The sequence below is a fragment of the Bos grunniens genome, chromosome 6 (assembly GCF_055505025.1).
Source record: "Bos grunniens cultivar Pamir isolate PY7600 chromosome 6, Bosgru_T2T1.0, whole genome shotgun sequence".
NCBI lineage: Eukaryota > Metazoa > Chordata > Mammalia > Artiodactyla > Bovidae > Bos > Bos grunniens.
In genome coordinates, this window is record NC_141170.1 from 98,866,158 (window position 1) to 98,893,606 (window position 27,449).

A 27,449-nucleotide genomic window follows, 5' to 3' on the forward strand; every position below is an offset into this window, starting at 1 on the left:
GAGCCTCCTTCCTCATGACCTTTGCCATGGGCGGAGTGCCTCACTCTGGCCCCCAACACACCAGTTCATGTTAATTTCATCTCCTAAATTTATCTTGATCTGTTCATTTCTCTCTATCCTCTTGACAACTAGACAAAGCTTAATTTCCCCCAGCTCTCCCCTAGCTTCCCTGATGGCTCAGTTGGTAAAGAATCTGCCTGCTGTGCAGGAGACCCCAGTTCAGTTCCTGGGTTGGGAAGATCCCCTGGAGGACAGGACTGAGTAACTAAGCACACACAGATCCAGGTTCATGGCCACTTGCCTGTCTCCTCGCCTTCATCTTTGTTTTCTGCCTTCTTCCCCAAAATCTGGTTCTACTGAGGTCGAAGTGATCTTGTGAAGACAATTTGATGTCACTCACATGTTTAAAATTTCCTCCTTCATTTCCTATTATTCTTAAAAATTCCGTATTCCACAGGACTTCCCTGGTGGCACACTGGATAGGAGCCTGCCTGCCAATGCAGAAGAAATGGGTTTGATTCCTGTTTGGGTGGAGGGGGGATTCCACATGCTGTGAACAAACTAAGCCCATGAGCTGCAAGTACTGAAGCCCATGCACCTAGAGCCTGTGCTCTACAACAAAAGAAGCTACTGCAGTGAGCAGCCTGCGCACCATGATAGAGAGTAGCTCCTGCTCACTGCACCTAGAGAGAGCCTGCAAGCAGCAACAAAGGCCTGTGTGTGTGTGCTCAGTGGCTCAGTCATGTCCGAATCTTTGTGACCCCATGGACCATAGCCCACCAGGCTCCTGGGTCCATGGGATTCTCCAGGCAAGAATACTGGAGTCTGTTGCTATTTCCTCCTCCAGGGGATCTTCCTAACCCAGGGTTTGAACCCAGGCCTCCTGTATCGCAGGAGGATTCTTTACTGTCTGAGCCACCTAGCATAACCAAAAATAAATATATAAAAATTTTTAAAAATTTTATATTCCCTAATAAGGCCTTCAGGATCTGTCTCCTGATCATTTCTCTAGACTCATCTCCATAGCACATTCTTTAACATTTATACTTTCATCACACTAAGTTTTTTGCAAGCCTTTGTTTGTCGCCAAGCATTTGGACATGCTGCTGCTTCTGCTCAGGATCCCTGACCTTATCTCCTCACCAGTACTACTCTCAGATTTCACTCGTGCATCTCTTTTTCAACAGGCCTGACCATTAGGCTATGTTCTGCTTAGCATATGGGTCATAGTTTGCTGTAATTATACTTGTACAGCAGTTTTTAAATACTGACTGATATTTTAAATTGCAAAGTGGTTTGTTTGTAGAATCTTTCTCAATAATTTTCTCCTCTTTTACAGTTGTCTCATTCAACTCCTGGTAGAGCAGCAGTGTTTTGGCAACTTAAAATTTTCAAATCATTTCAAAGCATTAAAGCAGTTTTCATGGAAACACACATACTCTTTTAACACTAGTTAAGTTTGAATTAATGCAATTATAAGAAGTACAACTGACATAATCAGGTTTGCTGTTGAACACAACTAATTATTGGAAAAAGTGCAATTTGATCATTAAGTGGATAAGTGCACAGGCATCAGTGGCTACCTCTTAGGGAAGGAATGGAAGGTATTGATTTATCCTGCTACTTTAATAACCTATCTTTACTTCTAGATTATACATTTCTTGACAGAAAGGACTGCTGTTTTATTCACTATAATATAACCAACATGAAGCATAGTCCCAGCTCAAACCTACTATGTAATTTAAGAAATCAATATTAAATTAGATACAAGATTTCTTTAAAAATATGAAATTCATAAAATTGCTAAATTATCTTCAAATTCTGCTATTTTTATTTAATTATAAACATACGTGTTGTTGTGATTAAATTATGGATTAGGGTCAGGTTCTTACCTTATGTTATCCTTGTGTTGTCCACAGTCAAATGACTCTGTGAATTACATAATAAGTAAGAGTTGCATGGTGTATGTATACTTGCCTGGTCTGGTCTTGGGGGCTTGAAATGGGTGTGAGGGCAGATGTTGGTAAGCAAGACTTTAAGTAAAACTTTAAGCTTTGTGTATTAAAATATTAGCTCCAAACTTCCTTAAGTGATAAATGAGATTTCCACATCATAATGGAAATAAAAATCCATGATCATTTATTGGTAGCCATTGATAAATAATAGCAGCTAGGGTCCTTAATTGGAGAAGGCAATGGCACCCCACTCCAGTACTCTTGCCTGGAAAATCCCATGGACGGAGGAGCCTGGTAGGCTGCAGTGCATGGGGTCGCTAAGAGTCGGACACGACTGAGCAACTTCACTTTCCCTTTTCACCTTCATGCATTGGAGAAGGAAATGGCAACCCACTCCAGTGTTCTTGCCTGGAGAATCCCAGGGATGGGGTAGCCTGGTGGGCTGCCGTCTATGGGGTTGCACAGAGTCGGACACGACTGAAGCAACTTAGCAGCAGCAGCAACAGCAGCAGCAGCAGGGTCCTTAATCCAAATAAATAAAGACCTAGAATATTAAAAAGCTGTGTATGTTAGCAGGACATATTTTAGTCATCTTGCTTTTCAACTTTCTTGAGAAGCACATTTTCAGTGAATTTCTGAGAAACTTATTTGCACTGGTGATTTAGCTCTAGGACAAATGAGAGAGAATCAGATTTTTTTAAATTCAAGGGTTTATACTACACTAAACAAGAAAGAAGAACTATTATCCCTACCTCATTTGAATTCAGCCTGAATAGGAAGAGGGCACATTAAATGGCCTGGTATTGAACAGACTTTGCAAAAGATCTTGCTGTTTTGTGCTTTTTTTTCTAGAGCAGGTCCAGAGCCAAGAAGACTAGTTTCCTGATGGTTGCTCCATGACCCCTCCCACACTTGGAACATTTCTGAGGGGAGAAAAAAAGGAGGAAAAGCAGGTGCAGCCATTCTGAACCAGATATAGAAATATGACAAGTAAATCGTGGTCATGAAAATAACGGCCAACATTCTTTGAGAGGTTTCTGTGTGTTAGACACTGAGTTAAGCAATTGACCTGCTTTATCTGGATTCTCACAATCTCCTAGCAGTGGGCAGTGGTCAAAACGCAGCTTTAGAAACCAGGCTGACTAGGTTTCCAGTCTGAATCTACTTACTATGGTGTGACCTTGGGCCTTAACCTTAACCTGTGTTTCACTTCTTTGTGTGTGCTCAGCTGTGTCTGACTCTTTGCAACCCTATGGACTATAGCCTACCAGGCTCCTATGTCCATTGAATTTTCCAGGCATGAATACTGGAGTGGGTTGTAACTTCCTCCTCCAAGGGATCCTCTCCCGACCCAGGGATCAAACCCACATATCCTGCATTGGCAGGCAGATACTTTACCACTGAGCCACCTGGGAAGTACTTCACATGGAAATAAAAGGAAGGGAATTAAAATGTTTCCAGTGTATTATCTTTAGAAAGATTGGATGGATGCACTTTGCACTAACTCCCCTGCATTATCTGAACACATGAAAAAAAATAGGCATTTTTATTTTGCTTTTAGGAAATATTAACTATGAAGGAGTTCACTTTGTCTTAGCCTAACATAGGTGGTCTAAAACCTTCATGATTTACTAATAAACCTTCATGATATACTAATAAATAAGATGAGACATTGTATAGAATAGTTGAAATAGAAAGCAACTTCCATAGTAAACACCAGCTTTTCCCCCTTCTCCTCCTCTTTTCTGTTTACCAATGTGAGACCCCCATCCCCTGGAAAAATGTCTGGTTAATAAAGACTCAGTAAATATTCATGGAACTTAAAAAAATCCATTATGTAGTATTTTTGTAAGGATTGAAGAGCTAATTCAGGACAGGCTCAGTATTTAGCACAAAGTAAGTAACCATCCCTTGGAATCCATGGGAAATTGATTCCAGGACCCACACAGATACCAAACTCCACAGACGTGCAAGTCCCTCATATAAAATGGCATAATATTTACACATCCTCCAGTATTTGTTAATCATTTTTAGATTACTCATAATACCTAATACATTGTTAGTGGCATGTAAATAGTTGCTGGGCACTCAGCAAGTTCAAGTTTTGCTTTTTGAAACTTTCTGGAATTAAAAAAAAATTTTTTCTCAATCCTTGGTTGGTTGAATCCATGGGTTCAGAACCCACAGATACAGAGGACTGACTGTACTCAGAAATGTTAGGTTTTATTATCATTACTGGGGGCTTCCTGGTGGCTTCCTGGTAAAGAATCTGCCTGCAATACAGGAGCTGCACGAGACACAGGTTGGATCCCTGGCTTGGGAAGATCCTCTGGAGTAGGAAATGGCAACCCACTCCAGTATTCTTGCCTGGAGGATCCCATGGACAGAGGATCCTGGCGGGCTGAGTCCATGGTGTTGCAAAGAGTTGGACACAACTGAGTGACTCAGCACGCATGTCCATTATCACCGCTATCACGATTGTTCTTATTCTTCCTCTACAGAGGAAGCAATTTAGTGAGTCCAAATGACTTGGCCAAGGTCACACAGCTAGTGGGTGGCAGAGTCAGAATTGAACTGTGTGTGTGCCTGTCCAGCACAATTTTATTGCACACAACACAGCATACCCTGATCACAGCATAAGCAGACTGGTTAAGGAGGGAAGAGAGCCTGGGCTTCAGAGTTAAGCGTGCCTGGTTTGAATCCCATCACTTCTGCATACTCTGTGAGCCACTGCATTCGCTTTCCTCATTTGAAAAATTAGTGTGATACTCCATTTGCAGCATTGTGAGGAAGATTATAGATACAGATATAGATATCTATATATCTATATATAGATAAAATATAGTATATATTTTTCATTGGTATATAACAGGTACTTGATAATTGTTACTCTTATAGGTGATCACAATACAATTAGTATAACTGCAGTCACAGTGTATAATGCTTTACTATCAAAAATATTTTTTAAGAAAATATACTGATGCTGGGAAAGACTGAGGGCAAGAGGAGAAGGGAGCAACAGGATGAGACGGTTGGATAGCATCATCAATTCAATAGACATGAATCTGAGTAAACTCAAGGAGATAGTGAAGGATAGTGTCCGTGGGGTCACAAAGAGTCAGACACAACTGAGTGACTGAACAATAACGTCTATTATATGAACAAAATATGCTCTATACTTATAGTGGAATATTATTTGACCTTAAAAAGAAAGACAATTATTTTTTAAATTGAAGTATATTTGGTTTACAATGTTATGCCACTCTCTGAAGTATATCAAAGTGACTCAATTATACACATGTATGTTCTTTTTTTATATTCTTTTCCATTACAGTTTATCATAGTATAGTTTCCTGTGCTGTACATAAATGTAACAGTTTGCATCTACCACCTCCAAACTCCCAGTCCCTCCATCTCCTCCACTCCCTCTTGGCAACTGCAAATCTGTTGTCTACGTCTATGAGTCTATTTCTGCTTTGTAGGTATGTTCATTCATGACATATTTTAGATACCACATATAAGTGATGTCACATGGTATTTATCTTTGTCTTTCTGACATACTTCACTTAGTATGGTAATTTCTAGTTGCATTCATGTTGCTGCAAATGGCATTATTTCATTTTTTATGGCTGAGTAGTGCTCCATTCGGAGAAGGCAATGGCAACCCACCCAGTACTCTTGCCTGGAGAATCCCATGGATGGAGGAGCCTGGTAGGCTGCAGTCCATGGGGTCGCTAGGAGTCAGACACAACTGAGCGACTTCACTTTCACTTTTCACTTTCATGCATTGGAGAAGGAAATGGCCACCCACTCCACTATTCTTGCCAGGAGAATCCCAGGGACGGGGGAGCCTGGTGGGCTGCCGTCTATGGGGTTGCACAGAGTCGGACACGACTGAAGCGACTTAGCAGCAGCAGCAGTGCTCCATTGTATATATGTACCACATTTTCTGTATCCATCCATCTGTCAGTGGACATTTAGTTTGTTTCCATGTGTTGGCTATTGTGAATAGTGCTGCTATGAACATAGGGGTGTGTGTATCTTTTTGGTTTATAGATCCGTCCAGGTATATTCACAGGAGTGGGATTGCTGGATCATATGGAAATTCTATTTTTAGTTTTCTGAGGCATCTCCATACTGTTTTCCATAGTGGCTGTACCAGCTTACATTTCCACCAACATCGCAGGAGAGTTTCTTTTTCTCCACACCTTCTTCAGCATTTGTTATTTGTAGACTTTTTAATGATGGTCATTGTGACTGGTGAGAGGTGATAGTCAGTGTAGCTTTGATTTGCATTTCTCTAATAATTAGCAAAGTTGAGCAATTTTTCCATATGCCTACTGGCCATCTGTATGTCTTCTTTGAAGAAATGTCTATTAAGGTTTTCTGACCATTTTCTGATTTTTTTTTTTTTTGAGTTGTATGAGCTGATTGTATATTTTGGAGCTGTTCATATACTAAGCCCTTGTCTGTCTCGTTTGCAAATATTCTCTCCCATTCTGTAGGTTATCTTTCAAAATTTTTTTAATGGTTTTCCTTTGCTATGCAAAAGCTTATAGGTTTGGTTAGCTCTCATTTATCTTTTGTTTTTGTTTCTATTGCCTTGGGAGACTACCCTAAGAAAACATTGGTGTGATTTGTCAGAGAATGTTTTGCCTGTGTTCTCTCTTGGAGTTTCAGAGTGTCTTGTCTTATATTTAAGTCTTTAAGCCATCTTGAGTTTATTTTGGGGCATGGTGTGAGGGTGTGTTCTAACTTCATTGATTTATGTGTGACTGTGGAACTTTCCCAGCACTACTTGCTGAAGAGAGTGACTTTTTCCCATTTGATATTCTTGCCTAAAGAAAGGAAGACCATTCTGACATCTACTATACACAGATGAACTTGAAGACATTATGCTAAGTGAAATAAACCATTCATAAAAAAAAGTTCTATGAGTCTGCTTATATGAGGGACCTACAGTAGCCAAATTCATTGGACAAAAAGTAGAATGGTGGCTGGGGGAGGAGGAAACAGGGAGTTACTGTTTAATGGATGTGGGTTTCCCTTTGAGAAGATGACAAACTTCTGGAGAAGGATGGTGGTGATGGTTATACAACAATCTGAATGCACTTAATGTTGCTGAACTATGCCCTTGAAAAAACTAGTTGACATGGTGAATTTTATGTTATCTATATTTGCTGCAATGATAGGGGGAAAAAGAATATATTTTTGTATAAGAGGAAAATATTATTATTGAAATTATTTAAATAAGAAATGAGTCTTAAGATTATCCCCTGCTTCTTCAGTAATATTTTTGATGTTTTATATTGAGTTTCACCGAGAAGTCACTTTAGTCTTTATATTTTATGAGGGAGAAAGTGTGTGTGACTATTTTTATCCACAACATATGTTTCTATTTGAATTGGCAGGTGAGTATCAATCAATGTGGGCATTATTCTAATGATATTGTCAAAGGAGAAATAATATTGTTATGAAACCAAGAGAACATTTTATTATACACATTACCTTGAAATAACATTTTTGCCAGGAAATTTGATGCAGCACACATATGGAACATGATAGAAAGAAGCCAAGCTAAAGTGCATTAGTTATGTGTGCGGTACATGATGTACAGTCCAAGTTCCTGCAAGATACAAGGATATAGTAACTCTGAAGGTCATTCCATCACCAGTATAATATTTGAAACAGTTATGCTGTTTATACATCAGGTTCTCGTTTTTATAAGCTTTCCTTTCTATGTGATTTTTTTAAACTCCTGTAAAGTTTTTTTCTCTTTTTTGAAGAGGAGAAGGTCCCTTTTGTTTAAATTGTCTTGTGCTCCAAATCCAAACCATTTTGTCTTTGAAACATGACTTGCTTCTGACATTGAAACTCTTTTTCTTTTTTTTGAAGTTACTATAATAAACGTTAAATTTTGAGAAAAAAATTAATATACTCATAAGGTCATTTGTGTGTCTGTTCTATTTGCATCTGTTTCAGTCTCATTACCCTCATACTTATTGATGTTCTCCTTTATCTCTTGCATTAGTTCTGCTTTGATAAAATACCCGCTCTATTTGCTCACCTTAGGTTGCCTTTCTGGACTTATATCAGAGCCTTTTGGACAGCAGCAGGAGCTGTAGGCCTCCGGTCTTTGATCCAAACTCCTCCAAGGCCTTGTTTTCTCTCTAGACACAAGAGTGAGCATTTTTGCCCATCTTTTCTCTCTCCAAAGAACTCCTAGCCTCAAAGTACTGATACTGCTAAACTTTGTGCTGCTGCTGCTGCTAAGTCACTTCAGTCATGTCCGACTCTGTGCGACCCCATAGACGGGAGCCCACTAGCAATATCCTATTACTTGTTGAATGTTTTTGTTGGGAGTTTGGAGAGAGTGAGTCTCTACAAGAAGTCTCTCTCGTTTCGTCTCCTGCTCTACTGAGATGTTTGGGTCCTATCTCCACTTAACTGGTACTCTTACTAAAGTAATGTTTTCAGAGAGACTACAAGGGTGGCTATTTGCCAGATTCTCCTGTACTTTAAAGTAGTGGCCTTTTCACATAAATGATACATAACAAGGGGGCAAAAATCAAAATCTTTTCTTCTCAGAATCCTTTATACCTGATTCCAGTGAATTCTAGCATCCACCGTTACATATGAAATTTAATTCAAGTGCTACCCTCACCTGAATTTTTTTCTCTCAGGAATCTTATAAGAGTTTCTCTTAATACTTAGAGTTTAAAAATTTCTCTATAATGTGTTTAGGTGTGCTCCTTTTTACAATGTGTAAAACATAAAAGGCAATTAAATATTTCAGAACTAGAAAGATGAGACAGTTTTATCAGTTTCATTGGTTTCTGTTCTAACATAACCTCTCCACCTATTCAGATTCCTTCTTTCTAGATTAATATTCCATATGATTTATCTTTCCCTGTTTATTTATATCCTATTCCTTTTTGCACTTCCTTATCCCCTATGGGACCATCTGCCCTCTCAGTGGGCTTCTCTGGTGGCTCAGCACTCTGTGCACGCATGCATGCTAAGTCACTTTATTATCATGTCCGACTCTTTGCGACCCCATGGACTGTAGCCCGCCAGGCTCCTCGGTCCATGGGATTCTCCAGGCAATACTGGAGAGGGTTTCCATGCCCTCCTCCAGGGGATCTTCCTGACCCAGGGATCCAACCCACATCTCTTATGTCTCCTGCATTGGCAGGCAAGTTCTGTAACACGAAGGCCACCTGGAAAGCTCCCAGCCTTCTGGGCAAGGTACATGTAGAATTACTTTTAATGAGGCTCTTTTGGTGGTAAACTAAGATCTTATGTTTCTAAAATGTGCTTATTTTACCGTCATTTTTGAGAAGGTTTTGCTAGGCAGCTCAACAGTTATTTCAGTTATTTTTCTCTCAGCTCTCTAAAGGCATTACTCTACTATGTCACGGTTTGTGGCAATGCTGATGTAAAGGCAGCTACGAGTCTAATTGTTATCCCTTTGTTGGTAATATGTCTTTACATAGTATTTTTATTATTTTAATAGTTGGCCTCGAAATTTTGACATGTATTCTTAATTGAAAAATATCTAAATTACATTAATGCCTTTACATTTTCTGCAACACTACAAAGATGTTTAAAAGTTTAAAATACTTATAAAATTGCCCTCTCCTCCGGTATCTCCTACTCCCTCTCAGCCACCTACCACTTCAGTCATTCATGTATCTAGGGTACACAGTTTTTAGCAGAGGACCCAACCAGTGGAAAGTTTTAAGGTGAGAGTGTGTATGCCCTGTTCAAGGACCAGGAAGGAGTCAGATATATGCATTACTCTTTGTCCCCTTTCAAGTCTTTGCTTAATTTGAGAACTTCCCTGCTGTCTTTTTTAAAATTTCATACCTTTTGAGTATTTCCCTTATGGCTGTATTTTCCTCCATACCACTTACTACCTTTTGTATACTAAATAACTTACTTATATTCTTCTTCCTCCACTAAAATTTATCTCCATGAGAAAACGGATTTTTAAAAACATATTTTTAAAATTACTGTATCCTCAACTGCTGAAACACTTTCAGGCTTATAATAGGCCCTTAATCATTTGTTAAACAGTCATTGAATCCAGGCCCCAAACCCACATAAGAGCCAATTACTGTTCTGGAATTATTAGGGAACATTCCTTCCTGCCCCCGCTTTTTTTTTTTTTTTCTTCTATCATTACTCAAAGCCATGGATAAGACAATTTTTACTGCTGTCTCTCCCACTGGAGCATTATTTGTATTGAACCAGTTCACCTTTCCTTGGGTATATTTCCTTTCTGTTCCTGGCTTTATGCTGTTTGTCTAAACAGGCTCCCCCCGTGCCCAGAGATCTCGCCCAGATCCCATCTCTAACATGCCCTGTCTCCTCATCGTGAACACGCAGAGTTCCCATCTTCCCAGGACACCAGTGTCTGTAGATGTCTCCAGGGTAATTGGTAGTTGCAGCCTCCAAACTTAATTCCCTGGTCTGAGCTTCAAGTTTACTCCAGACCTCAGAGGACTTCTTAACCATTTTTGAAGGCTTATTCATTCATTTAAATAGTTTTAAATGTTTTATCTGTTGTTCTGTAAACTCTCTGAGTCTCTACCAGGAAGTCAGGATTCATTTTTCACGATCTGTGTGGCTCAGAGGTTAAAGCGTCTGCCTGGAATGCGGGAGACCCAGGTTCAATCCCTGGGTTGGGAAGATCCCCTGGAGAAGGAAATGGCAACCGACTCCAGTACCCTTGCCTGAAGAATCCCATGGAGGGAGGAGCCTGGTAGACTACAGTCCATGGGGTCGCAGAGTCGGACACGACTGAGCGACTTCACTCACTCACTCACTCACTTTCAGGATCTGTGGAATATACCTGAAACGGCGTGCCTTTCCTCTATAGTTGTTCATTTCTTCTCTTTGCTGTTGTCATCGCTGTAACCTTCAAAGCCACTGCGCCACTGGGGCCGTTGTGTGGTTGTTCTGGGAAACTATTAAAATGAATTCAATACAGTAATTCATCAGATCACAGGGACTCTCTGCTTTATTGTTGATGTCTCTCAAATGGAAAATTTCTGTCCAATTCTGTACCTATGGTCCAAGGGTGGTTTTTATGGCCTATACTGGAAACCAAGACATTGAGGAAAAATGAAAAACTGTATTGACAGAAAACATCTAACTGACAATCTCATGTCTATTTCATTATCAAAGCTCACGCTACTGGGATGCAGGCAATCTTGGACAAGTAGTTCAGGAAGACTCAGTGATAAACATGGAAAATTGGAAGGAATCTTACAACGTGTAGTTCAATGTTCTTAAAAGGGTAGTCTAAACAGAGACTGATCTCTCAGGGGTCAGATTATTTAGGGATTCTGGTTTCCTATCACCTCTGTAACAAATCACCACAAATACAGTAGTTTATCACAAACGTATTGTCTCAGCTTCTGCAGGTTAGAAGTCCAGAGTCTCTGCTTACTAGTCTCACAGCTGAAAGCAAGGTGTCAATAGAGCCATGCTCCTTTCTGGAGGTTTGAGAGGGAAAGCCATTCCTCAATCTTCAGATTGTTGGTTCCTATTTCCTGGTGGCCTGTTCTCACCTTCTGAAGGCCACTCACGTTCCTTGGCCCTTAGGCCCTCTTCCTCTCTCTTCAAAAACCAGCAATGGTGAGTTAAGTCCCTCACAGTCTTCACCTATCCTCTGCTCTCTTCTTCTTTGAATGGTGAATGTGATTAGATTGGGTCCACCAGGAGAATCCAGGATAACTTCCCCATCTCAAAGTCTGTAACCTTAGTCACATCAGCAAAGCCTCCTTTGCCGGGTGAGGTAACGTACTCACAAGTTACGAGGACAAAGATGTGGACATCCTTGAAAGACCATTTTCTGCCTATTACAGTGAGCAAGAATCCAGATTATAGAAACCAGGAGAAAGTATATCAATAATTAAGAGGTAAGTCAGGACCACTAATGCCCAGAGATACTTTCCAAAACCCAGAAGTCTCTCCATTCAGAAGTGCAGCAGGGTATTAGCAGAGAACCATGAGTCAGACTCAGGGATGAGGCCCAAGAAGGTGGATCTGACATTAATAGAATTTCCCTAGCCTGATGGCCTCTGGCCATCTCTCAGACACCATTAAAATTTATCCAGGCTGGTATGCTTTCCCTCTCTGTAATGGCAGAGTACTCTTCATGGAAGCAGCAGCCCTGAGACATCACTCTCATCTTCTCCTGAAGCTATTTCCTGGGCTTTCCTTTAAGAATGGCAGTGGTTGGCATTTTCAATCAATTTTGGGACTTTCGGGCTATTTAAATTATAGGCCACCAGCAGAATATCTTTTTTGGGTGTTTTCATCCATCTGTTTTTGTAGATTGGCTAGCTGTGGTCTGAGCTCATATCTCATTGGTAAGCTTTTGTTGAAAGTGACAAGGAAGAATCAAAACATGCTAACATTTTGATTTTCTACCAATTCCCTAATTATGTGTCTTGGTATGCAGAAATATACATTTACCAAATACTTTGCCACTAGATTTTAATGGTAACCAACTCTCCAGACTACAAATGTCCTCCTGATAGCCTTCCTCCCCTGCTAGGTCAGTTTCACATAGGTTGCATTATTTGCAGCACTCGAATTTCTAGATATCAAAATATCTATCTCATAAGAATAAAAAGAACAGAAAAAAATGTGACCTAACACATGGATATTTATGTGTCTCATACAAGAAGTCTAGGAGTAAAGAGATACTTCACATCTTTCCACACACTGCTGTCCATTGTGTATAGCTTTAATCTTTGTGACTAGTACTTCATGTTCCATCATGGCTGCCACCCCTCCAGGATTCACATTCACATTCCAGACAATAAAAAGAAGGCAAGAACCATAAGGGGTGGAGGATGGAAGAAGCAGAATCCCAGCCAAATTTGCTTTTTAAAAACTCCCGAAACCACTCTCAGAGATTTCTGCTTAACATCTTATTTGCCATAAATGAGACATAGTTTGAAAAACAATCTAAGAAGTAAACATTTTTATCTATTCAGAGTTCAATTTATTTTTAAAAAGTGGGAGACTAAATATTGCTCAGGCAAATAAATGGCAGTGTCTGATGATCATACTGTTATTGTAAAGAATAAAGATAAGTGTATATACATGTATATATGTGTGTATATATATACATATATACACACATATAATATGCTCACCAAAAAATATCTATTGTAACTTCTGTATGTACATTTACATGTGCATGAAAATATTTTGAGAAGGTTACACACTAAATTAGAATACAGCTAAAAATACAGGGAAAACTATATTATAGCTAATAAACAGGAATTGCCTCTAATAATAATAGCAAACATTTACAGAGTATCTACTATTTTAAAGACACTATTGTACTTAACAAACATTAACTCATTTCATCTTCTACAATCACTTAACTTACAGATGAGGAGACTGGTGCACAGAGAGTTAAATAACTTGTTCAAGGTCACATATCTAATGTTAGAGGTGGAATTTGAACTCAGGAAGTCTGACACAAAGTCTAGGCACTTAACCTCAAAAATATAATTTTATAGCTTGAAAAAACTACTTACCTCTCCTTCAAATCACCCCGATAACAGCAGCAGCAATAGCAACAGCAACAATAGCAAAGCAGAAAGAGCGCACACAAACTCTAAGCAAAACATGGGCTATCAGTGAAGACTGTCATCAACCTCCTCAACCACGCCCCACACAAGCAACCTTTGGGGGCTTTTTCACCCCTCAAAAAGATGAGGGTTCTCCCCACGCACACAGCTAGCCCAGGAAAGCTACGCAGGATTCCAAACGTCAGCTCTAGTCTCAATTTCCTCCGCGAGCTATGCCCCTATTTCTCTTTCTCTCCCATCTGAACATAGCTGTCCACCCACTTCAAGTCATACATTTTTCTTGCCAAGTTGATAACTATAAAATAATGAGATCGTTATTTGCCCTAGGTGGTGGAAAAGGTCAAGAGTAGAGAAAAAGGAAGCCTATTATTCCCGTGTCTGGAAATAACTAACATTTATATGGTTTTAAAGACCCTATGGAACTTCCATATACAGTTGCTCATTTAATGTGATGGTTTTCGCTCCTAGTTTACAGATGAAGAAACTGAGGCTGTGTAAGGTTAACTATTTTTTTTATCCACCAAGTTTTCTCTGTGAAGAGTGGCAAAGCTGATCTTAAGTCTGATTATCTTTTCCCCAAACTGCTGCAAAATCCTTTTACATAAACTTCCTTGGCCAAGAATTTCCACATATGTTCCTCATGAAATTTGTGGCTAGAATAGTGAAAATTCATCATCACTGCTGGAAAAATAAAACTTGAGGGTGAAAGAAAGAGGCTGGAGTTGAGGATCATTTACATGTTACAGTTTTCATGCATGGTAGCAATATTCTGGTTAAAACAAACTAAATGGGGTTTTTTAGTTTTGATTTTTTTTTTCTTTTTTTTTGCTGTTGGCCATTTTTAAAGTCTTTATTGAATTTGCTACAATATTGCTTCTATTGTTTTATGTTTGGGTCTTTCATCACGAAACATGAAGGATCCCAACTCCCTAAGCAGGGATTGAACCCGTACTCCCTGTGCTGGAAGGCAAAAAGTCTTAACCACTGGTCTGCCGCTTAAGTTTCAAGACTATCTAAATGTTCTTTTAGCTTCCATTTCCCTTTAGTTTTGGCACAATCTTTTAGTTTATGCTGCTGCTGCTGCTGCTAAGTCACTTCAGGCGTGTCCGACTCTGTGTGACCCCATAGACGGCAGCCCACCAGGCTTCCCCGTCCCTGGGATTCTCCAGGCAAGAACACTGGAGTGGGTTGCCATTTCCTTCTCCAATGAATGAAAGTGAAAAGTGAAAGGGAAGTCGCTCAGTCGTGTCCGACTCTAGTGACCCCATGGACTGCAGCCCACCAGGCTCCTCCATCCATGGGACTTTCCAGGCAAAAGTACTGGAGTGGGGTGCCATTGTCATCTCCATTAGTTTATGCTAGCTCCTGGAAAATAGTCATTTTGGAAGTTTTATTTTTCCTTCTTTCCTAAACATTCAGCTCCTCTGTGGCTTTATCTAGAAATAAAAGATGATCATAGCTGACTGCTGACTTGGTAATCTATGTTGGTTGTATTCATGTGTTACAAATAGTTTTATATAAAAACACAGTATATGTAAAAACACTGTATAACTAAAAGATAAAAGTTTTAAAGGTCAAGAAGGACCTTATAACAACAAAGCTTGTGCTCACAGTGTATCATGAAGAGTTTGTTGGTTTAAGAAATGCAGACGTAGAACGTGTTTAGAGACTGGATGGGAAAATGATGTAAGTCTTTGTTCCCACAATAAACTTGAGTCAAAAGAGCAAACAAGATAGCTCACAAGATCACGCCACTCTGAATTCTCTCAGAAGGTTTTTATACCTGAACAGAAAAGTTTCTGAAGTTAAATATCTTGACTAACACTATTTCCACCACTGTGACCTCCTAACTTGGTTCTGAACAAGATACTGTGCAGGATTAGAACATATAATTTTTCATTAATAAATCTAGGATTGTACATTTAAAGTGCAGCAACTGGAGAAATTGGTAAAGTAAATTAAATTGAAGTAGTAATTGAGTAGTAATTGATGTAGTAATTGAGTTCCAGAATTGAGAACTAACAAAAACCTGAGAATGTATTTTTAGAATATTTCTTGGCCAAAAATCAGAAAAGACTCCCTTCTCTTTGCTAGTCCCCCAAAACTGACAGATTATTTGAACCCCCATTATTCCCTGTTGCCCTTTGACTTCCAACCCCCCAGCTTTTAAAAGGATCAGTCAAAAGGAGGCTCACACAGGTCACAAGATCAGGTTACAAATACAATCTGCTCACTGCATATCTCCTCACCTCCAGCCCTGCCCTCCTCTTTTATATCCAAAATAGTTTACAATACTGACATCTCACTATAACTTTTCCTTCGAATCTGGGGTGCTGAAAGACAAGATTTTTATACCTTCCAATAAGAGTACTATAAATTATCAAGCACCCCCAAATTCTCAAAATTTGCTTCAAGATATGAAAGCTCCTTCCACGATTCTCTCCTTCAATAACTGATATAGATTATTTCTCTAGCACTGAATGGCCCAACCTTTGTAAAACCATGTGCTCTTAGATGGTATTTGTCAAATCCTTCTTTCCTGAGGAAGGAAGAATAGTTTCCAGGCAAATGACCCAGAAGCATATTCACCTTCAAGTCAGGATTGTTCAAAAACCAAACTAGTACACCTTTCAAACTAATGATGGAATTACCTTCACAGCATCATTCCAGCCTCTGCCTGGACTCCTGAAATTACTGAGCAAGAGAGAAAGGAGTGCTCAATACTTCTTGTGTCTCTTCACATTCTTGGGGCAGTCTCTCTTTACATGGAATCATTAGCTCTGCTATTATATTTCTTCAGTTGTCTTGGCTCTTTCTGGAGTCAGCCAAGAGAAGATCCTGCAACTCTATGGGCCATAGCCCACTGGGCTCCTCTGTCCATGAGATTCTCCAGGCAAAGAACACTGAAGTGGGTTGCCATGCAGGGAATCTTCCCCACCCAAGGATCAAACCCATATCTCTTTAAGTTTCCTGCATTGGGAGGCAGGTTCTTTACCACTAATGCCACCTGGGAAGCCCTAAAAAGGTCTTACTTTTCAGTTACTAGAATCATATTGGTTTTAAAGGAAATAAAGTTACTTCTGCAACTACAGAGACTATGATGAAAATTAAGTTTGTAATGACTTCAAGTCTGAAGTGAATTCATTTACAGACACACATACTCGCTGCCCCACTATCTATCACTGCTCTGATTTCATCTGTGACCTAGTTTGTGGCTTCCAAAACTTTACATCACTGTGGGAAACTCATCCTTGAAGATATTTAGCTTGCTCACATTATACCTTCTATAAAACCCTGGCTACATGTGAGCCTTCCCACTTATTTCAACATCTCCTGAGCACTGTGATTTTTTTATCAAATATTTCCATTTGGCAGTTCAAAAATTTTGCAATAACAAGATATGCATAGTATTGAAGATGAGGCATAAGAAATCTTGGTTGAAATGTATTTAACCTACCACTGCCTCACTCCTCATGGATTCTGATTGTGAACTGAAAGACAAATCTCAATCACATGTAATTATTTTCCATATTATGGAGATTTGCATACCACCTACTTAGAATGAGGGACAATTATTTTTAATAGATACAAAATTGGAAAGTGTTCCATTCACAAATTAAAAAATCTTCCCTTGATTTAAAAGGAAATGTGTCGAGAAGTTCCATACTAGGATTTTATACATTTTTACCTCTAGCTGAAGATCAGGTTTATAATCTATTATAATAGCAATGGGGTATTTTAAAGACGAGACATGTCAAGTATTTTTTAACTGACTTGTTAGAGATATTCTTTCTGAAACGCCACTCCTGCTCACAGTTTCACAGCATTCCAGCCTGAAGGAGAACATCTACACATCACTTTCCAAGAACACAAGTGAAGACACCTAAGCCTTCTTCCTTGCTAACAACAATTCTGCAGTGATGGATGTTTGTAACAAATGAACAAGAAATCCTAACAGAATGTCTCAGGTGTATTAATACACATTTTCATTTAACAGAAAAGATGACGCCACAGGCTGGGTGTTCCACAGCTGAGACCCTAACTCAGGAGGATGAGCATCAGATTCAGAGAATGATGGCAAAGCGTGCGAAAATCATCAAGGAGCTGATACAGACGGAAAAGGACTATCTCAATGATCTAGAGCTGTGCGTTCGAGAAGTGGTTCAGCCCTTGAGAAATAAACAGGTAAATGCAACTTTGAGGGTCCCTCCAGCCCCATCCTAAATAGGATCACCAGAACCGGGAAATCACAGAACCCAAGTGTATCCGAGGATCCTTATCCTCTATCGCTGCGATGGCAGGAGCAATGGGCCCTTCCCCTGAAGCCCTGGGTTCAAGACAGCAGAAGTCATCACCAGACTCAGACTTCTGTCAGCACAGGGACACCCAGCATCAGGGAAACTGTATTCTAAGATATGCGGAAATGGAAATTCAGTTTTTGCCACTTTGAAATTTCTATGTGTTCTTTCTTGAATGCCCATGGAACTGCCAACAAACTCTGAGTGGTTGAGTTTTTAAGCAGTTTAAGAACAAAGCACTTAATTTGATCTAAAGATGGTCAAGTTTTCAGAAGAGAAAACTATGTGGGTTTTTTTTCCTCCCCTATGTTGAGAGCTCAATTGAATTATGCCTATTAGCTAAGTAAAATGAAGCATAGAAATGAACTTGAATGTAGGGTAACAATTTTCTCTTAGGCAGAACTGGCCTAAGACAAAAATAGAGGTGTTTATAAGTTAATGTTTCTCCTCCTCTTTATTCAAGATCTTTTCAGGGAATTAGAATAAAGGTACAAGAATTTTCTCTTACATATATGTTAAATCACTAAGGTGGTAAGTGGTCCTCACATGCAATTCAAACAATATGCAAAAACATAAACCAGAATGTAAAAATGATCAGGAATTCCATGACTCAATGATAATCACTATTTACATGGTTGGAAACATCCTTTCAGACATCAGTTTGGATACTTGCATATCAAAACACTCACATATATTTTATAGATAAACATAATCAGAACCACACATGCTATTTTGTAATATGCTTGTTACATTCAGCAGTCTGTTGGACCTATTTTCATGACCACTAACACTTCTCAATGTTTTTCTACTATTACTGATGCTGAAACACACATGTTTTGGGTATTGTCACCTTATCTGCTTGGAATAAATTCTTAGGAGTGGAATTGCTAAGTCAAAGGATATGCATGCTTAGGATTTTGATAAAAATTGCCAACTTAAAACCAAAAAGTTGACAGTGTTCTAATTTTCATTGCCACACACATTGCTTGAGCTGGTATGTGGCTGCATCATCTTTACAGCTGAGCATTATTGGTTTATAAACAACAGTGAAGACCAGGTACCTTTGGTTTCTTCTGACAAGTATATATTCATCTGCTGCTTCTTTTTAATCCTTATTCATATCCAGATCTTTTGCCCTTTTGAAAAAAATTATGGCTTGTCTTTTTCTTATTGTTTTATAAAACCTCCTTTTATCTATATGTGGCAGCTGATTTTCTCAGTTTGTCTTTTGCCTTCTAACATTGACCAAGGTTAAAAAGTCAAAACCTTCTTTAAGGCTTATTCATTTGTTTTTGCCATATTTAAGTGGCCAGATATATCCAACTTTGTGGATTCTGGGTTTGGCATCTTAACATGTACCCCAGATTATAAAAAGATGGCAAGTCAGTTGTTCTAACATCAGTTATTAAGCCTCTTCCCCAGTAGTTTACATTTCTTAGCAAAAGACTCTTCTCAGAAATAACAGATGAAGTGGTCTAAAAATCAGGGAAAACCAGTGTAGATCAAGGTGACCTTTGATGTAAAAGGGTTTTTTGTTTTTTTTTTTAAATTTAGGCCAATGTGTAAAGCAAAGAGGCCAAATAGGCAAAACATTTTCCCTTCATCAGGAGTCATCTTTCATTTTCCTCCTTCATGACTTTTTATTAGGTATTGCTATTTGTCAGGTCCTGATCCAAACACTTCATTAGTATTCCGATTTAATCCTCTTGCAGTTTTCATGTTAGAAGACAATTTTATGAATCTGGAAATTTCTTAGTAATTCTGTAAGAGTAAGAATAACATTTACACTCATGACAAAAAGCTGCTCTTGATTCATTGCTCAATATATTAAAGTATTTTTGGTGTGTTTTTCACTTAATTTAAGCTAGCTGCATTGATGCAACCTCTTCTCTGGCAGATAGTCATGGTTGTTAATACAATGTTTATTTACATATTTACTCAAATGTTGATTTTTAAATGCATGTGGCCTCAGACTCTATCAAATATCTACCCTCCCTTATGGTCCAGTCCTTACTCCTATTCTTCAGAAAATTTTATACCTAACACACTGTCTCCATAATTTCTCTCTCTCTGTACCTAATTTTGCCATCCATTTTCAGTAATTTCAACATTCAGGCACAGCCTTTCACTCAGTTCTTTGACTTGTTCGTTATAGTCAATGAGCTTTCCTCAACCCCATCTCAGCCGCTCTCTCCAGGGGCCCATCCTACAACCATCACTACCAGTAACTTCATGCCTTCTGAACCAGAATTCCAAGCTTACCTTTCTCTAACCCCCATGTCCTGTCTTTCAGCACACTCCCACTGGTCCTGTCTCCAGCAATTTCCAGAGCAATTTCTCCAGCAGTGCTGCCAGGGCTCCTCAGCTACTGAGCTCACCCCTGCCTATTCACGTGTTCATCAAGCCCACACCTGGTGTAGTTTCCAGGCTCCTTCACTGTAAAATCACTCCTTGCAGATGAATTCAATTCCCTTTTCTTGCTCTCTTTCATTTACTTGCCTGAAAAAAAGCTGCCTTTAATGAAGTTCAATTGTCTGTGTACTTTCTACCTTTACCATATGCAGCTGAACCAATCTCTCTTAAAATTCATAACCATTTTTTTCAAGTGGGGCCCCCATAATGTCTCTGAAAGGACTCTTTCATATCTTCTTCTTGCTCCTCACACCTCAAACACTCTCTTTTCTCTTCTAACTCTCAGTTAGCATCATCTTCCATCATTTCATGGAGAAAATAGTCACAATAAGAAGATTCACACACTCTTCAAAAAATCTAAACCTACCTGCATCTCCACTCATATAACCTGGCTGGTGGATCCTGCTTCTCATTAAGGAGAACCTCTCTACTCACAGGATTTTATCCTCTCAAGCTTACTCCTCAATTTTGGTCCTGCCAGTGTCCTTTTTCTGTCCTGTGTAATCGGTTTTACTCTGCCTATTGGATGGATTTTTCTCACCATCACTGGCTATCTTAAAAAATACAAACAAAAACTCTCCCTTGATCCTAAAAGAATTGTCTATATTCTCTGTCTTTACTTCTTTCTCTTTTTTAAGTTGACTCTGAAGTATTTAATATGTATAAAAGCATGTGTGACTGAAACATGTTTTAAAATAAACACAATTTGCCAAAGCTCTGTCCCTTGATGAGTTAATGATCAATACCAAAAAAAGAGACTACATATACAAGAAAATGCCTTCCTTTGAATTAATAATCTTTTTTTGAATCAAATGGAATAAGACATTTATTTAGAATGTCTTCACTTTTAGAGCATCAGCTACACTGGTGAATTAAACTGGTGCCGCCAGTGTACATTCCATTCCTGAGCTGTACACCTGGGTATGCGCTTTAATTTTTGCTTGCTTTTTCACTTCTGTTGTCTTATTTTTTTGCTTCCTATGTAACTCTTAGGAGCAATGCTAAGACTTGGTGCTTCAGACCGTGTAAAATAAAATGTTTCTGTTATGTAACATGTTTATTTACTTGGCTTGTTTAACTTTGACTCTTAATACTTTGAATTACCATTCTCATAATTCTAACTACCATTTCCTTTGTCATTCTATCTGGATTGTTCATAGCTTGTTGATTTTTCACATCCGGCACTTCCCAACGCGTAGTTATCTTTCAGTGCTCTCTGCCTTCCTCTTTGTGGAATTTAGCTTCAGTCCAGTAGTCTATGTCCTTTCCACTAATGTTATAATAGCGATCAGTTGGAGGTTTCTCAGAATTCTCATGTCAGATCCACCTTTCTCCCACTTCATTATGCTTTTAAGCTTTGGTTAAGTAAAATACCGGAGAAGGCAATGGCACCCCACTCCAGGACTCTCGCCTGGAAAATCCCATGGATGGAGAAGCCTGGTAGGCTGTAGTCCATGGGGTCACTAAGAGTCGGACACGACTGAGCGACTTCCCTTTCACTTTTCACTTTCATGCATTGGAGAAGGAAATGGCAACCCACTCCACTGTTCTTGCCTGGAGAATCCCAGGGACGGGGGAGCCTGGTGTGCTTCTGTCTGTGGGGTTGCACAGAGTCGGACACGACTGAAGCAACTTAGCAGCAGCAGCAACAAGTGAAATACATGTTTAGGAATTCAGAGGATTCAGAGGATTCTGAATCTAAATCTAAATCATTCTAAATCTATCTGCATACTGAGGTAGTTAATTTACACCACCAGTTCATTAACTTTACCACCTTTTCCTTGGACATTCACTCTCTGTCCTGTTTCAATACCATGGACTTTCCACATAGGCCACCTGTCATTAGTTGGTGTCAAAATTTAGAAACTAATACATAGTTTTCATGTTACTATGGAAATGATCTGCAACCATGCTTAGCTAAACCATAAATAAATATTTATTTATGGCAACATAAATAAATATTTCACATGTACAGGTTAGGCTGGAAGGGACTTTGGGAAGTCATCTGATGGATGTCTTTTCTCTTGCTGAGAAGACTCTTCACCACATTGTACTCCCTCCATGTCTTCTTTCTAGGCAGCTGATTCATGTCTTTTCAGCCCCAGAAGAAGCAAGTCAGTTTATAAGAGTGAAAATTGGAAGAAGGAGGTTGAAAACTGAGAAAAGCCCTGTGCTTATCTGAGTGAACTTGCTTGAATGAATCAGGGTACAGATGACTGTCTGGAATAACCTAACAGTGGAAACAGTTTTATGTATAAGGAAAGGACCAAGAAGTGATTGAAAAGCATAGTCAGATAAATTTAAATACATGTTTTTAGTTTTTTTTTTTAATTTGTGAAATTCAGATAATACAAAAATACCAAAGATCTCAAGGACACAATAACATCTTACAGCTATTCAGTTTCATTTTCTAGAGACAAACATCATTAGCAGCTTCTTTTTATCCTTCCAAGGATATTCTATTTATGTGTATATATTTGAATACACATTTAGTCTGTTTTCATTTATGTAACAAGAAAGTTATGTGTAATTATTCTGGATTTGTTTATATCTGCTCTAATTGTGTGAACTTATACTTGACTTTTTTATTTTATGAAAAAAGGACAAATCATTTTGTAGTGACAAGAGCTCAGTTGCAATTTCCTGTTAGAATTGGGATACTCTTTCTGGCAGCAATTTTGTAAATAATTTTCATTTGAAAAAATATATAGAAGAAAATAAACATGTATAGCTTTACCACTTAGAAATAAGCACAATAAATATTTTGGTTTATTGTCTAGACATATATCAGTTCAGTTCAGTCACTCAGTCATGTCCAACTCTTTGCAGCCCCATGAATTGCAGCACGCCAGGCCTCCCTGTCCATCACCAACTCCTAGAGTTCACTGAGACTCACGTCCATCAAGTCGGTGATGCCATCCAGCCATCTCATCCTCTGTCATCCCCTTCTCCTCCTGCCCCCAATCCCTCCCAGCATCAGGGTCTTTTCTAACGAGTCAACTCTTCGCATGAGGTGGCCAAAGTCCTAGAGTTTCAGCTTCAGCATCAATACTTCCAAAGAACACCCAGGACCAATCTCCTTGCAGTCCAAAGGACTCTCAAGAGTCTTCTCCAACAACACAGTTCAAAAGCATCATGGACATACCCAAATATTTCGTGATACTATAATCATACCACATATGTGTGTGCATGTATATATATATACCCTTATGGAAACTTTCCCCCAAAAAACGTTTATTTACATGTTGTATTTTAAACCACAAATAACAAGTACTAATTTAAATGGAGAAATATTTTATTTTCTTTATTGAAGGACCATACATTTGAGAACAATATCAAGCTCTCTCTGGATGGAGAGCCCTCAAGTGGAAAATGGTGCCGACCAGCATTATCATGCAAGTCTAGATGTTGTGATGGCCGTTGTACTGTGCGACATATGTGGCCTATGACACACTGTACTGACATCCTACCAAAACCCTCTCCTCCAGGGTCCAAAGTGGGTAAGGGAAGGCCTGGAATAGGAGAACACAAAAGGCAAGGAATTAAGACAAATCCTTAACTTGCCCTTTGTTTTCAAAGTGCAAGAGAGGGAAGGGACCACGGGGCCCAGGGAATTCAGCTTCCTGCTCCTGTCCTCCACCTGAGTGAAGCTGCTATAGCTTAAATTATGGCATCAACCCTGATAGAGAAGCTTATGCATAAGGAGAGAACATAGAGTAGATCAAATCATCTCTGAAAGGAGCCAGGGAGGAGGAGGATGTAAATGCATGATGGTAATAAAAATACTGTTCAAATATGGCAACGCCATGGAAATCTGTATGTGGGCCTCCCAGGTGGCGCTAGTGGTAAAGAACTTGCATGCCAATGTAGGAGGTGTAAAAGATGCGCATTCTATCCCTGGGTCAGGAAGATGCCCCTGACCCAGGGATAGAATGCCCACCTGAAGAGGTGGGCATGGCAACCCACTCCAGTATTCTTGCCTGGCGAATCTCATGGACAGAGGAGACTGGCAGGCTATGGTCTGTAGGGTCACAAAGAGTCGGACATGACTGAGTGACTAAGCATGCACACAGCAAAAAGATAGTCACGGCTCAGTTGCTGTCCTGTGAATTTTAAGTTGTAGTTACTACATTTTAGTTTGATGAATGATTTTTATTTTCCTTTGGAGTTTGCTGTATTTTTTAAAAGTATCTGTTTATTTATTTTGGCCATGCTATGTGGCATGCGGGATCCTAGTTCCTCAACTAGGGATCAAACCGATCTCTGGAGTGGAACCACGGAGTCTTAACCACTGGACCTCCAGGGAAGTCCCAAGTGGCCATATTTGTAAGGACTCCCTCCTCACCAGAATGAGTCCATTGTTGGCCTACATGAAAGGGACTGCAGCTTCAGCACATGTTCTGGGAATTTCTGAAGATTGCCCTCTCATCTGAGGTTTCTGATTTGACATAACTGGTGTCTGCCTTGACCCCTCAAAGCTGGGCTCTACCTCAATATGCAGCCCTTGGATGGCTCTTTAGATGAAAGGTGCTCCCAGGAGTTATACAGAGCACAGAGGCTGTGTAGCAAACCCGCTGGACAGCCTGCCTGTCTCTCAATTTTAGCTTTGCTCCTTGGATGCACTCTCTGAGATTACCCTTCCAAAACCACCACCATACTCTTCATTCAGTCATGTCTGACCTTTGTGACCCCATGGATTGCAGCGTGCAAGGCTGCTATATGGAATTCTCCAGGTAAGAATACTGGAGTGGGTAGCTATTTTCTTCTCCAGGTATCGATCCCAGGTCTCCTGCATTGCAGGCAGATTCTTTAGCAACTTAGCCACCAAGGAAGCCCTGAGATTACCTTAGTTCTGTCTGAACCTCCTCCCTAATCCCCACCCAGCTCAGCTCTTAGACACCCACTTCTCCTTAAGAGGATTTTAGACAATCACGTGTAATGAAATTTTACCAATCTAACTGAACAAAGAACAGAATTATGATCATGATAATTCACTGAAAAACAAGATGAAAGAACCAAGACAGAAATATTTTATCTAATAATTATTAAAATAGACCCAGTTTTCACTTATAGATTGATACATATATCATTTATATATATCTTATTTATATATTTCATTTATAGATCGATATATAGCCACTAGGGAAGCCCTTACAGATCGATAGGTAGATAAATTAGACTTCTCAAAGCTATTTGTTAAAACTTTGCTTACATAACAAATAGAGGAAATCATAGGTGAGCAAATTTTTTTTGTCATGAGTTTTGAAATGTCATAGAAGCGTCTTGTCAAAATTGTCCTCTCTAGCTGTCACCTCCACTAAAAGACTTTAACTGTTGCCAAAAATAAGTCATTCATTTTTAACAGGCAACTATGCAATTTTTTCCCCTCCTTTTTTTTTTTTTTTTTTTTATCATCCAGCTACTCTTTTTTTAAAGACATTTTTTTTGGAGCACTTTTGGTTCATAGCAAAGTTGAGGGAAGATTTCCTGTATTGGCCTGACACCATGTATAATTCTCCCCATCATCAATATCCGCCACTAGAGTGTTGGTTTTGTTACAACTGATGAATATTAGCACACTGATATATCGTTACCACCCAAAATCCATAGTTCATATGATGGTTGCCTTTTAGCGTTGTCCCATCGGCAGAGGAGCCTGACCGGCTATGGTCCATAGTGTTGCAGATTCTGACACAACTGAAGATACTTAGCACATGTACACACACATGGAATTTTACAAATGTACAATGCTGTGTCATTGAGGTATTGTGGAGAGTACTTTTACTGCCCTAAAAATCCTCTCTTATTCCCAGAATGTCCTACAGTTGTAATCACACAGTATGTAGTCTTTTCAGATCGACTTCTTTCACTTAGTAATATGTCTTTAGGATTCCTTCTCGTCTTTCCATGGCTTGATAGCTCACTTTCTTTTAGGACTGAACAGTATTCCATTGTTTGGATGCACCACAGTCTGTTTATCCATTCACCGAAGGGCATCACGGTTGCTCCAAGCTTTGACAATTATGGATAAAGCTGCTACAACAACATTGTGCAGTTTTGTGTGCACATGAGTTTTGAGTCCACTTGGGTGAAAACCAAGACATGTGACTGCTCGATCATATGGTAACGAGATGTTGAGTTTTGTAAGAAACCACCAAATTGTCTTCCAAAGTGAATGTACAATTTTGCATTTCTGCCAGCAATGACTGAGAGTTGCTGTTGCTTCATATTCTCACAAGCATTTAGTAATATCAGTATTCTGGATTTTGGCCATTCTAATGGTGTCTCATTGCTTTAATTTGCATTTCCCCAGTAACATAGGATGTGAAGCATTTTTTCATATGCTTATTTGTCATCCAGAGATCTTCTTTGGTGAGGTGTCCATTAATATTTTGGTTCATTTTTTAAATGGGTTGTTTGTTTTTCTGTTACTGAGTTTTAACAGTTCTTTGATATTTGATTAATATTCCTTTTCCAGATGTGTCTTTGAGAACATTTTTCCTAGTCTATGGCTTGTATTCTCATTCTCCTGCTCTTTCATGGTTTTTTAATTTTAATAAAGTACAACTTATCAACTATTTCTTTCATGGATCACACCTTTGTTGATGTACCTAAAAAGTCATTGCTGTACTCAATCATCTGGTTTTCTCCTATGTGAGGTGTTTTTCTTAGGTTTGCATTTTACTTTTAGTTCTATGATCCATTTTGTTAAATTTATCAAGAGGGTAAACTCTGTGTCTAGATTCATTTCTTTACACATGGACATCCAGTTGTTTCCGCACCACTTGTTGAGAAGACTATCTTTGCTCCATTGTATTTCCTTTATTCCATTCTCCAAGATAAGTTAACTATCTTTGTGTGACTCTACTTCTGGGCTCTTCTATTAATCTATTTGTCTGCTCTTTTACCAATACCATACTATCTTGATTTACTGTAGGTTAATGGTAAGTCTTGAAGTCAGATGGTGTCAGTATTCCAACTTTGTTCTTTTTTAATATTGTGTTGGCTATTCTGGGTCTTTTGTTTCTTCATATAAACTATATAAACTTTGAAATCAGTTTATCAATATCCACAAAAGAACTGTTGGGATTTTGATTAGGATTGCATTGAATCTATTGATCAAGTTGGGAGGAACTGACATCTTGATAATATCAAGTCTTCCA

The 27,449-nt window shown here is 39.1% G+C and overlaps 1 protein-coding gene and 1 long non-coding RNA gene across 5 annotated transcripts in view; one reads left to right on the plus strand and one right to left on the minus strand.

Annotated features, from left to right (window-relative positions):
- ARHGEF38 (Rho guanine nucleotide exchange factor 38) overlaps nt 1-27,449 on the plus strand; it is a 151,745-nt gene that overhangs the window by 31,829 nt on the left and 92,467 nt on the right. For both annotated transcript variants that reach the window (XM_086406904.1, XM_086406905.1), the window contains exon 2: nt 17,574-17,761. In XM_086406904.1, coding sequence (XP_086263030.1) covers nt 17,574-17,761 — 188 coding nt within the window. The remainder of the gene's footprint in view (nt 1-17,573; nt 17,762-27,449) is intronic.
- LOC147371078 (uncharacterized) lies at nt 7,424-20,275 on the minus strand. 3 transcript variants are annotated; one of them, XR_015165790.1, is made up of 4 exons: nt 20,137-20,275; nt 10,813-10,927; nt 8,023-8,125; nt 7,424-7,581 (listed from the first exon to the last, which is right to left on the minus strand). It is a non-coding gene; the product is annotated as an uncharacterized LOC147371078 (long non-coding RNA). The 3 variants fall into 3 exon arrangements; XR_015165788.1 differs by lacking the exon at nt 8,023-8,125; XR_015165789.1 differs by lacking the exons at nt 7,424-7,581; nt 8,023-8,125; nt 10,813-10,927 and adding an exon at nt 19,444-19,635.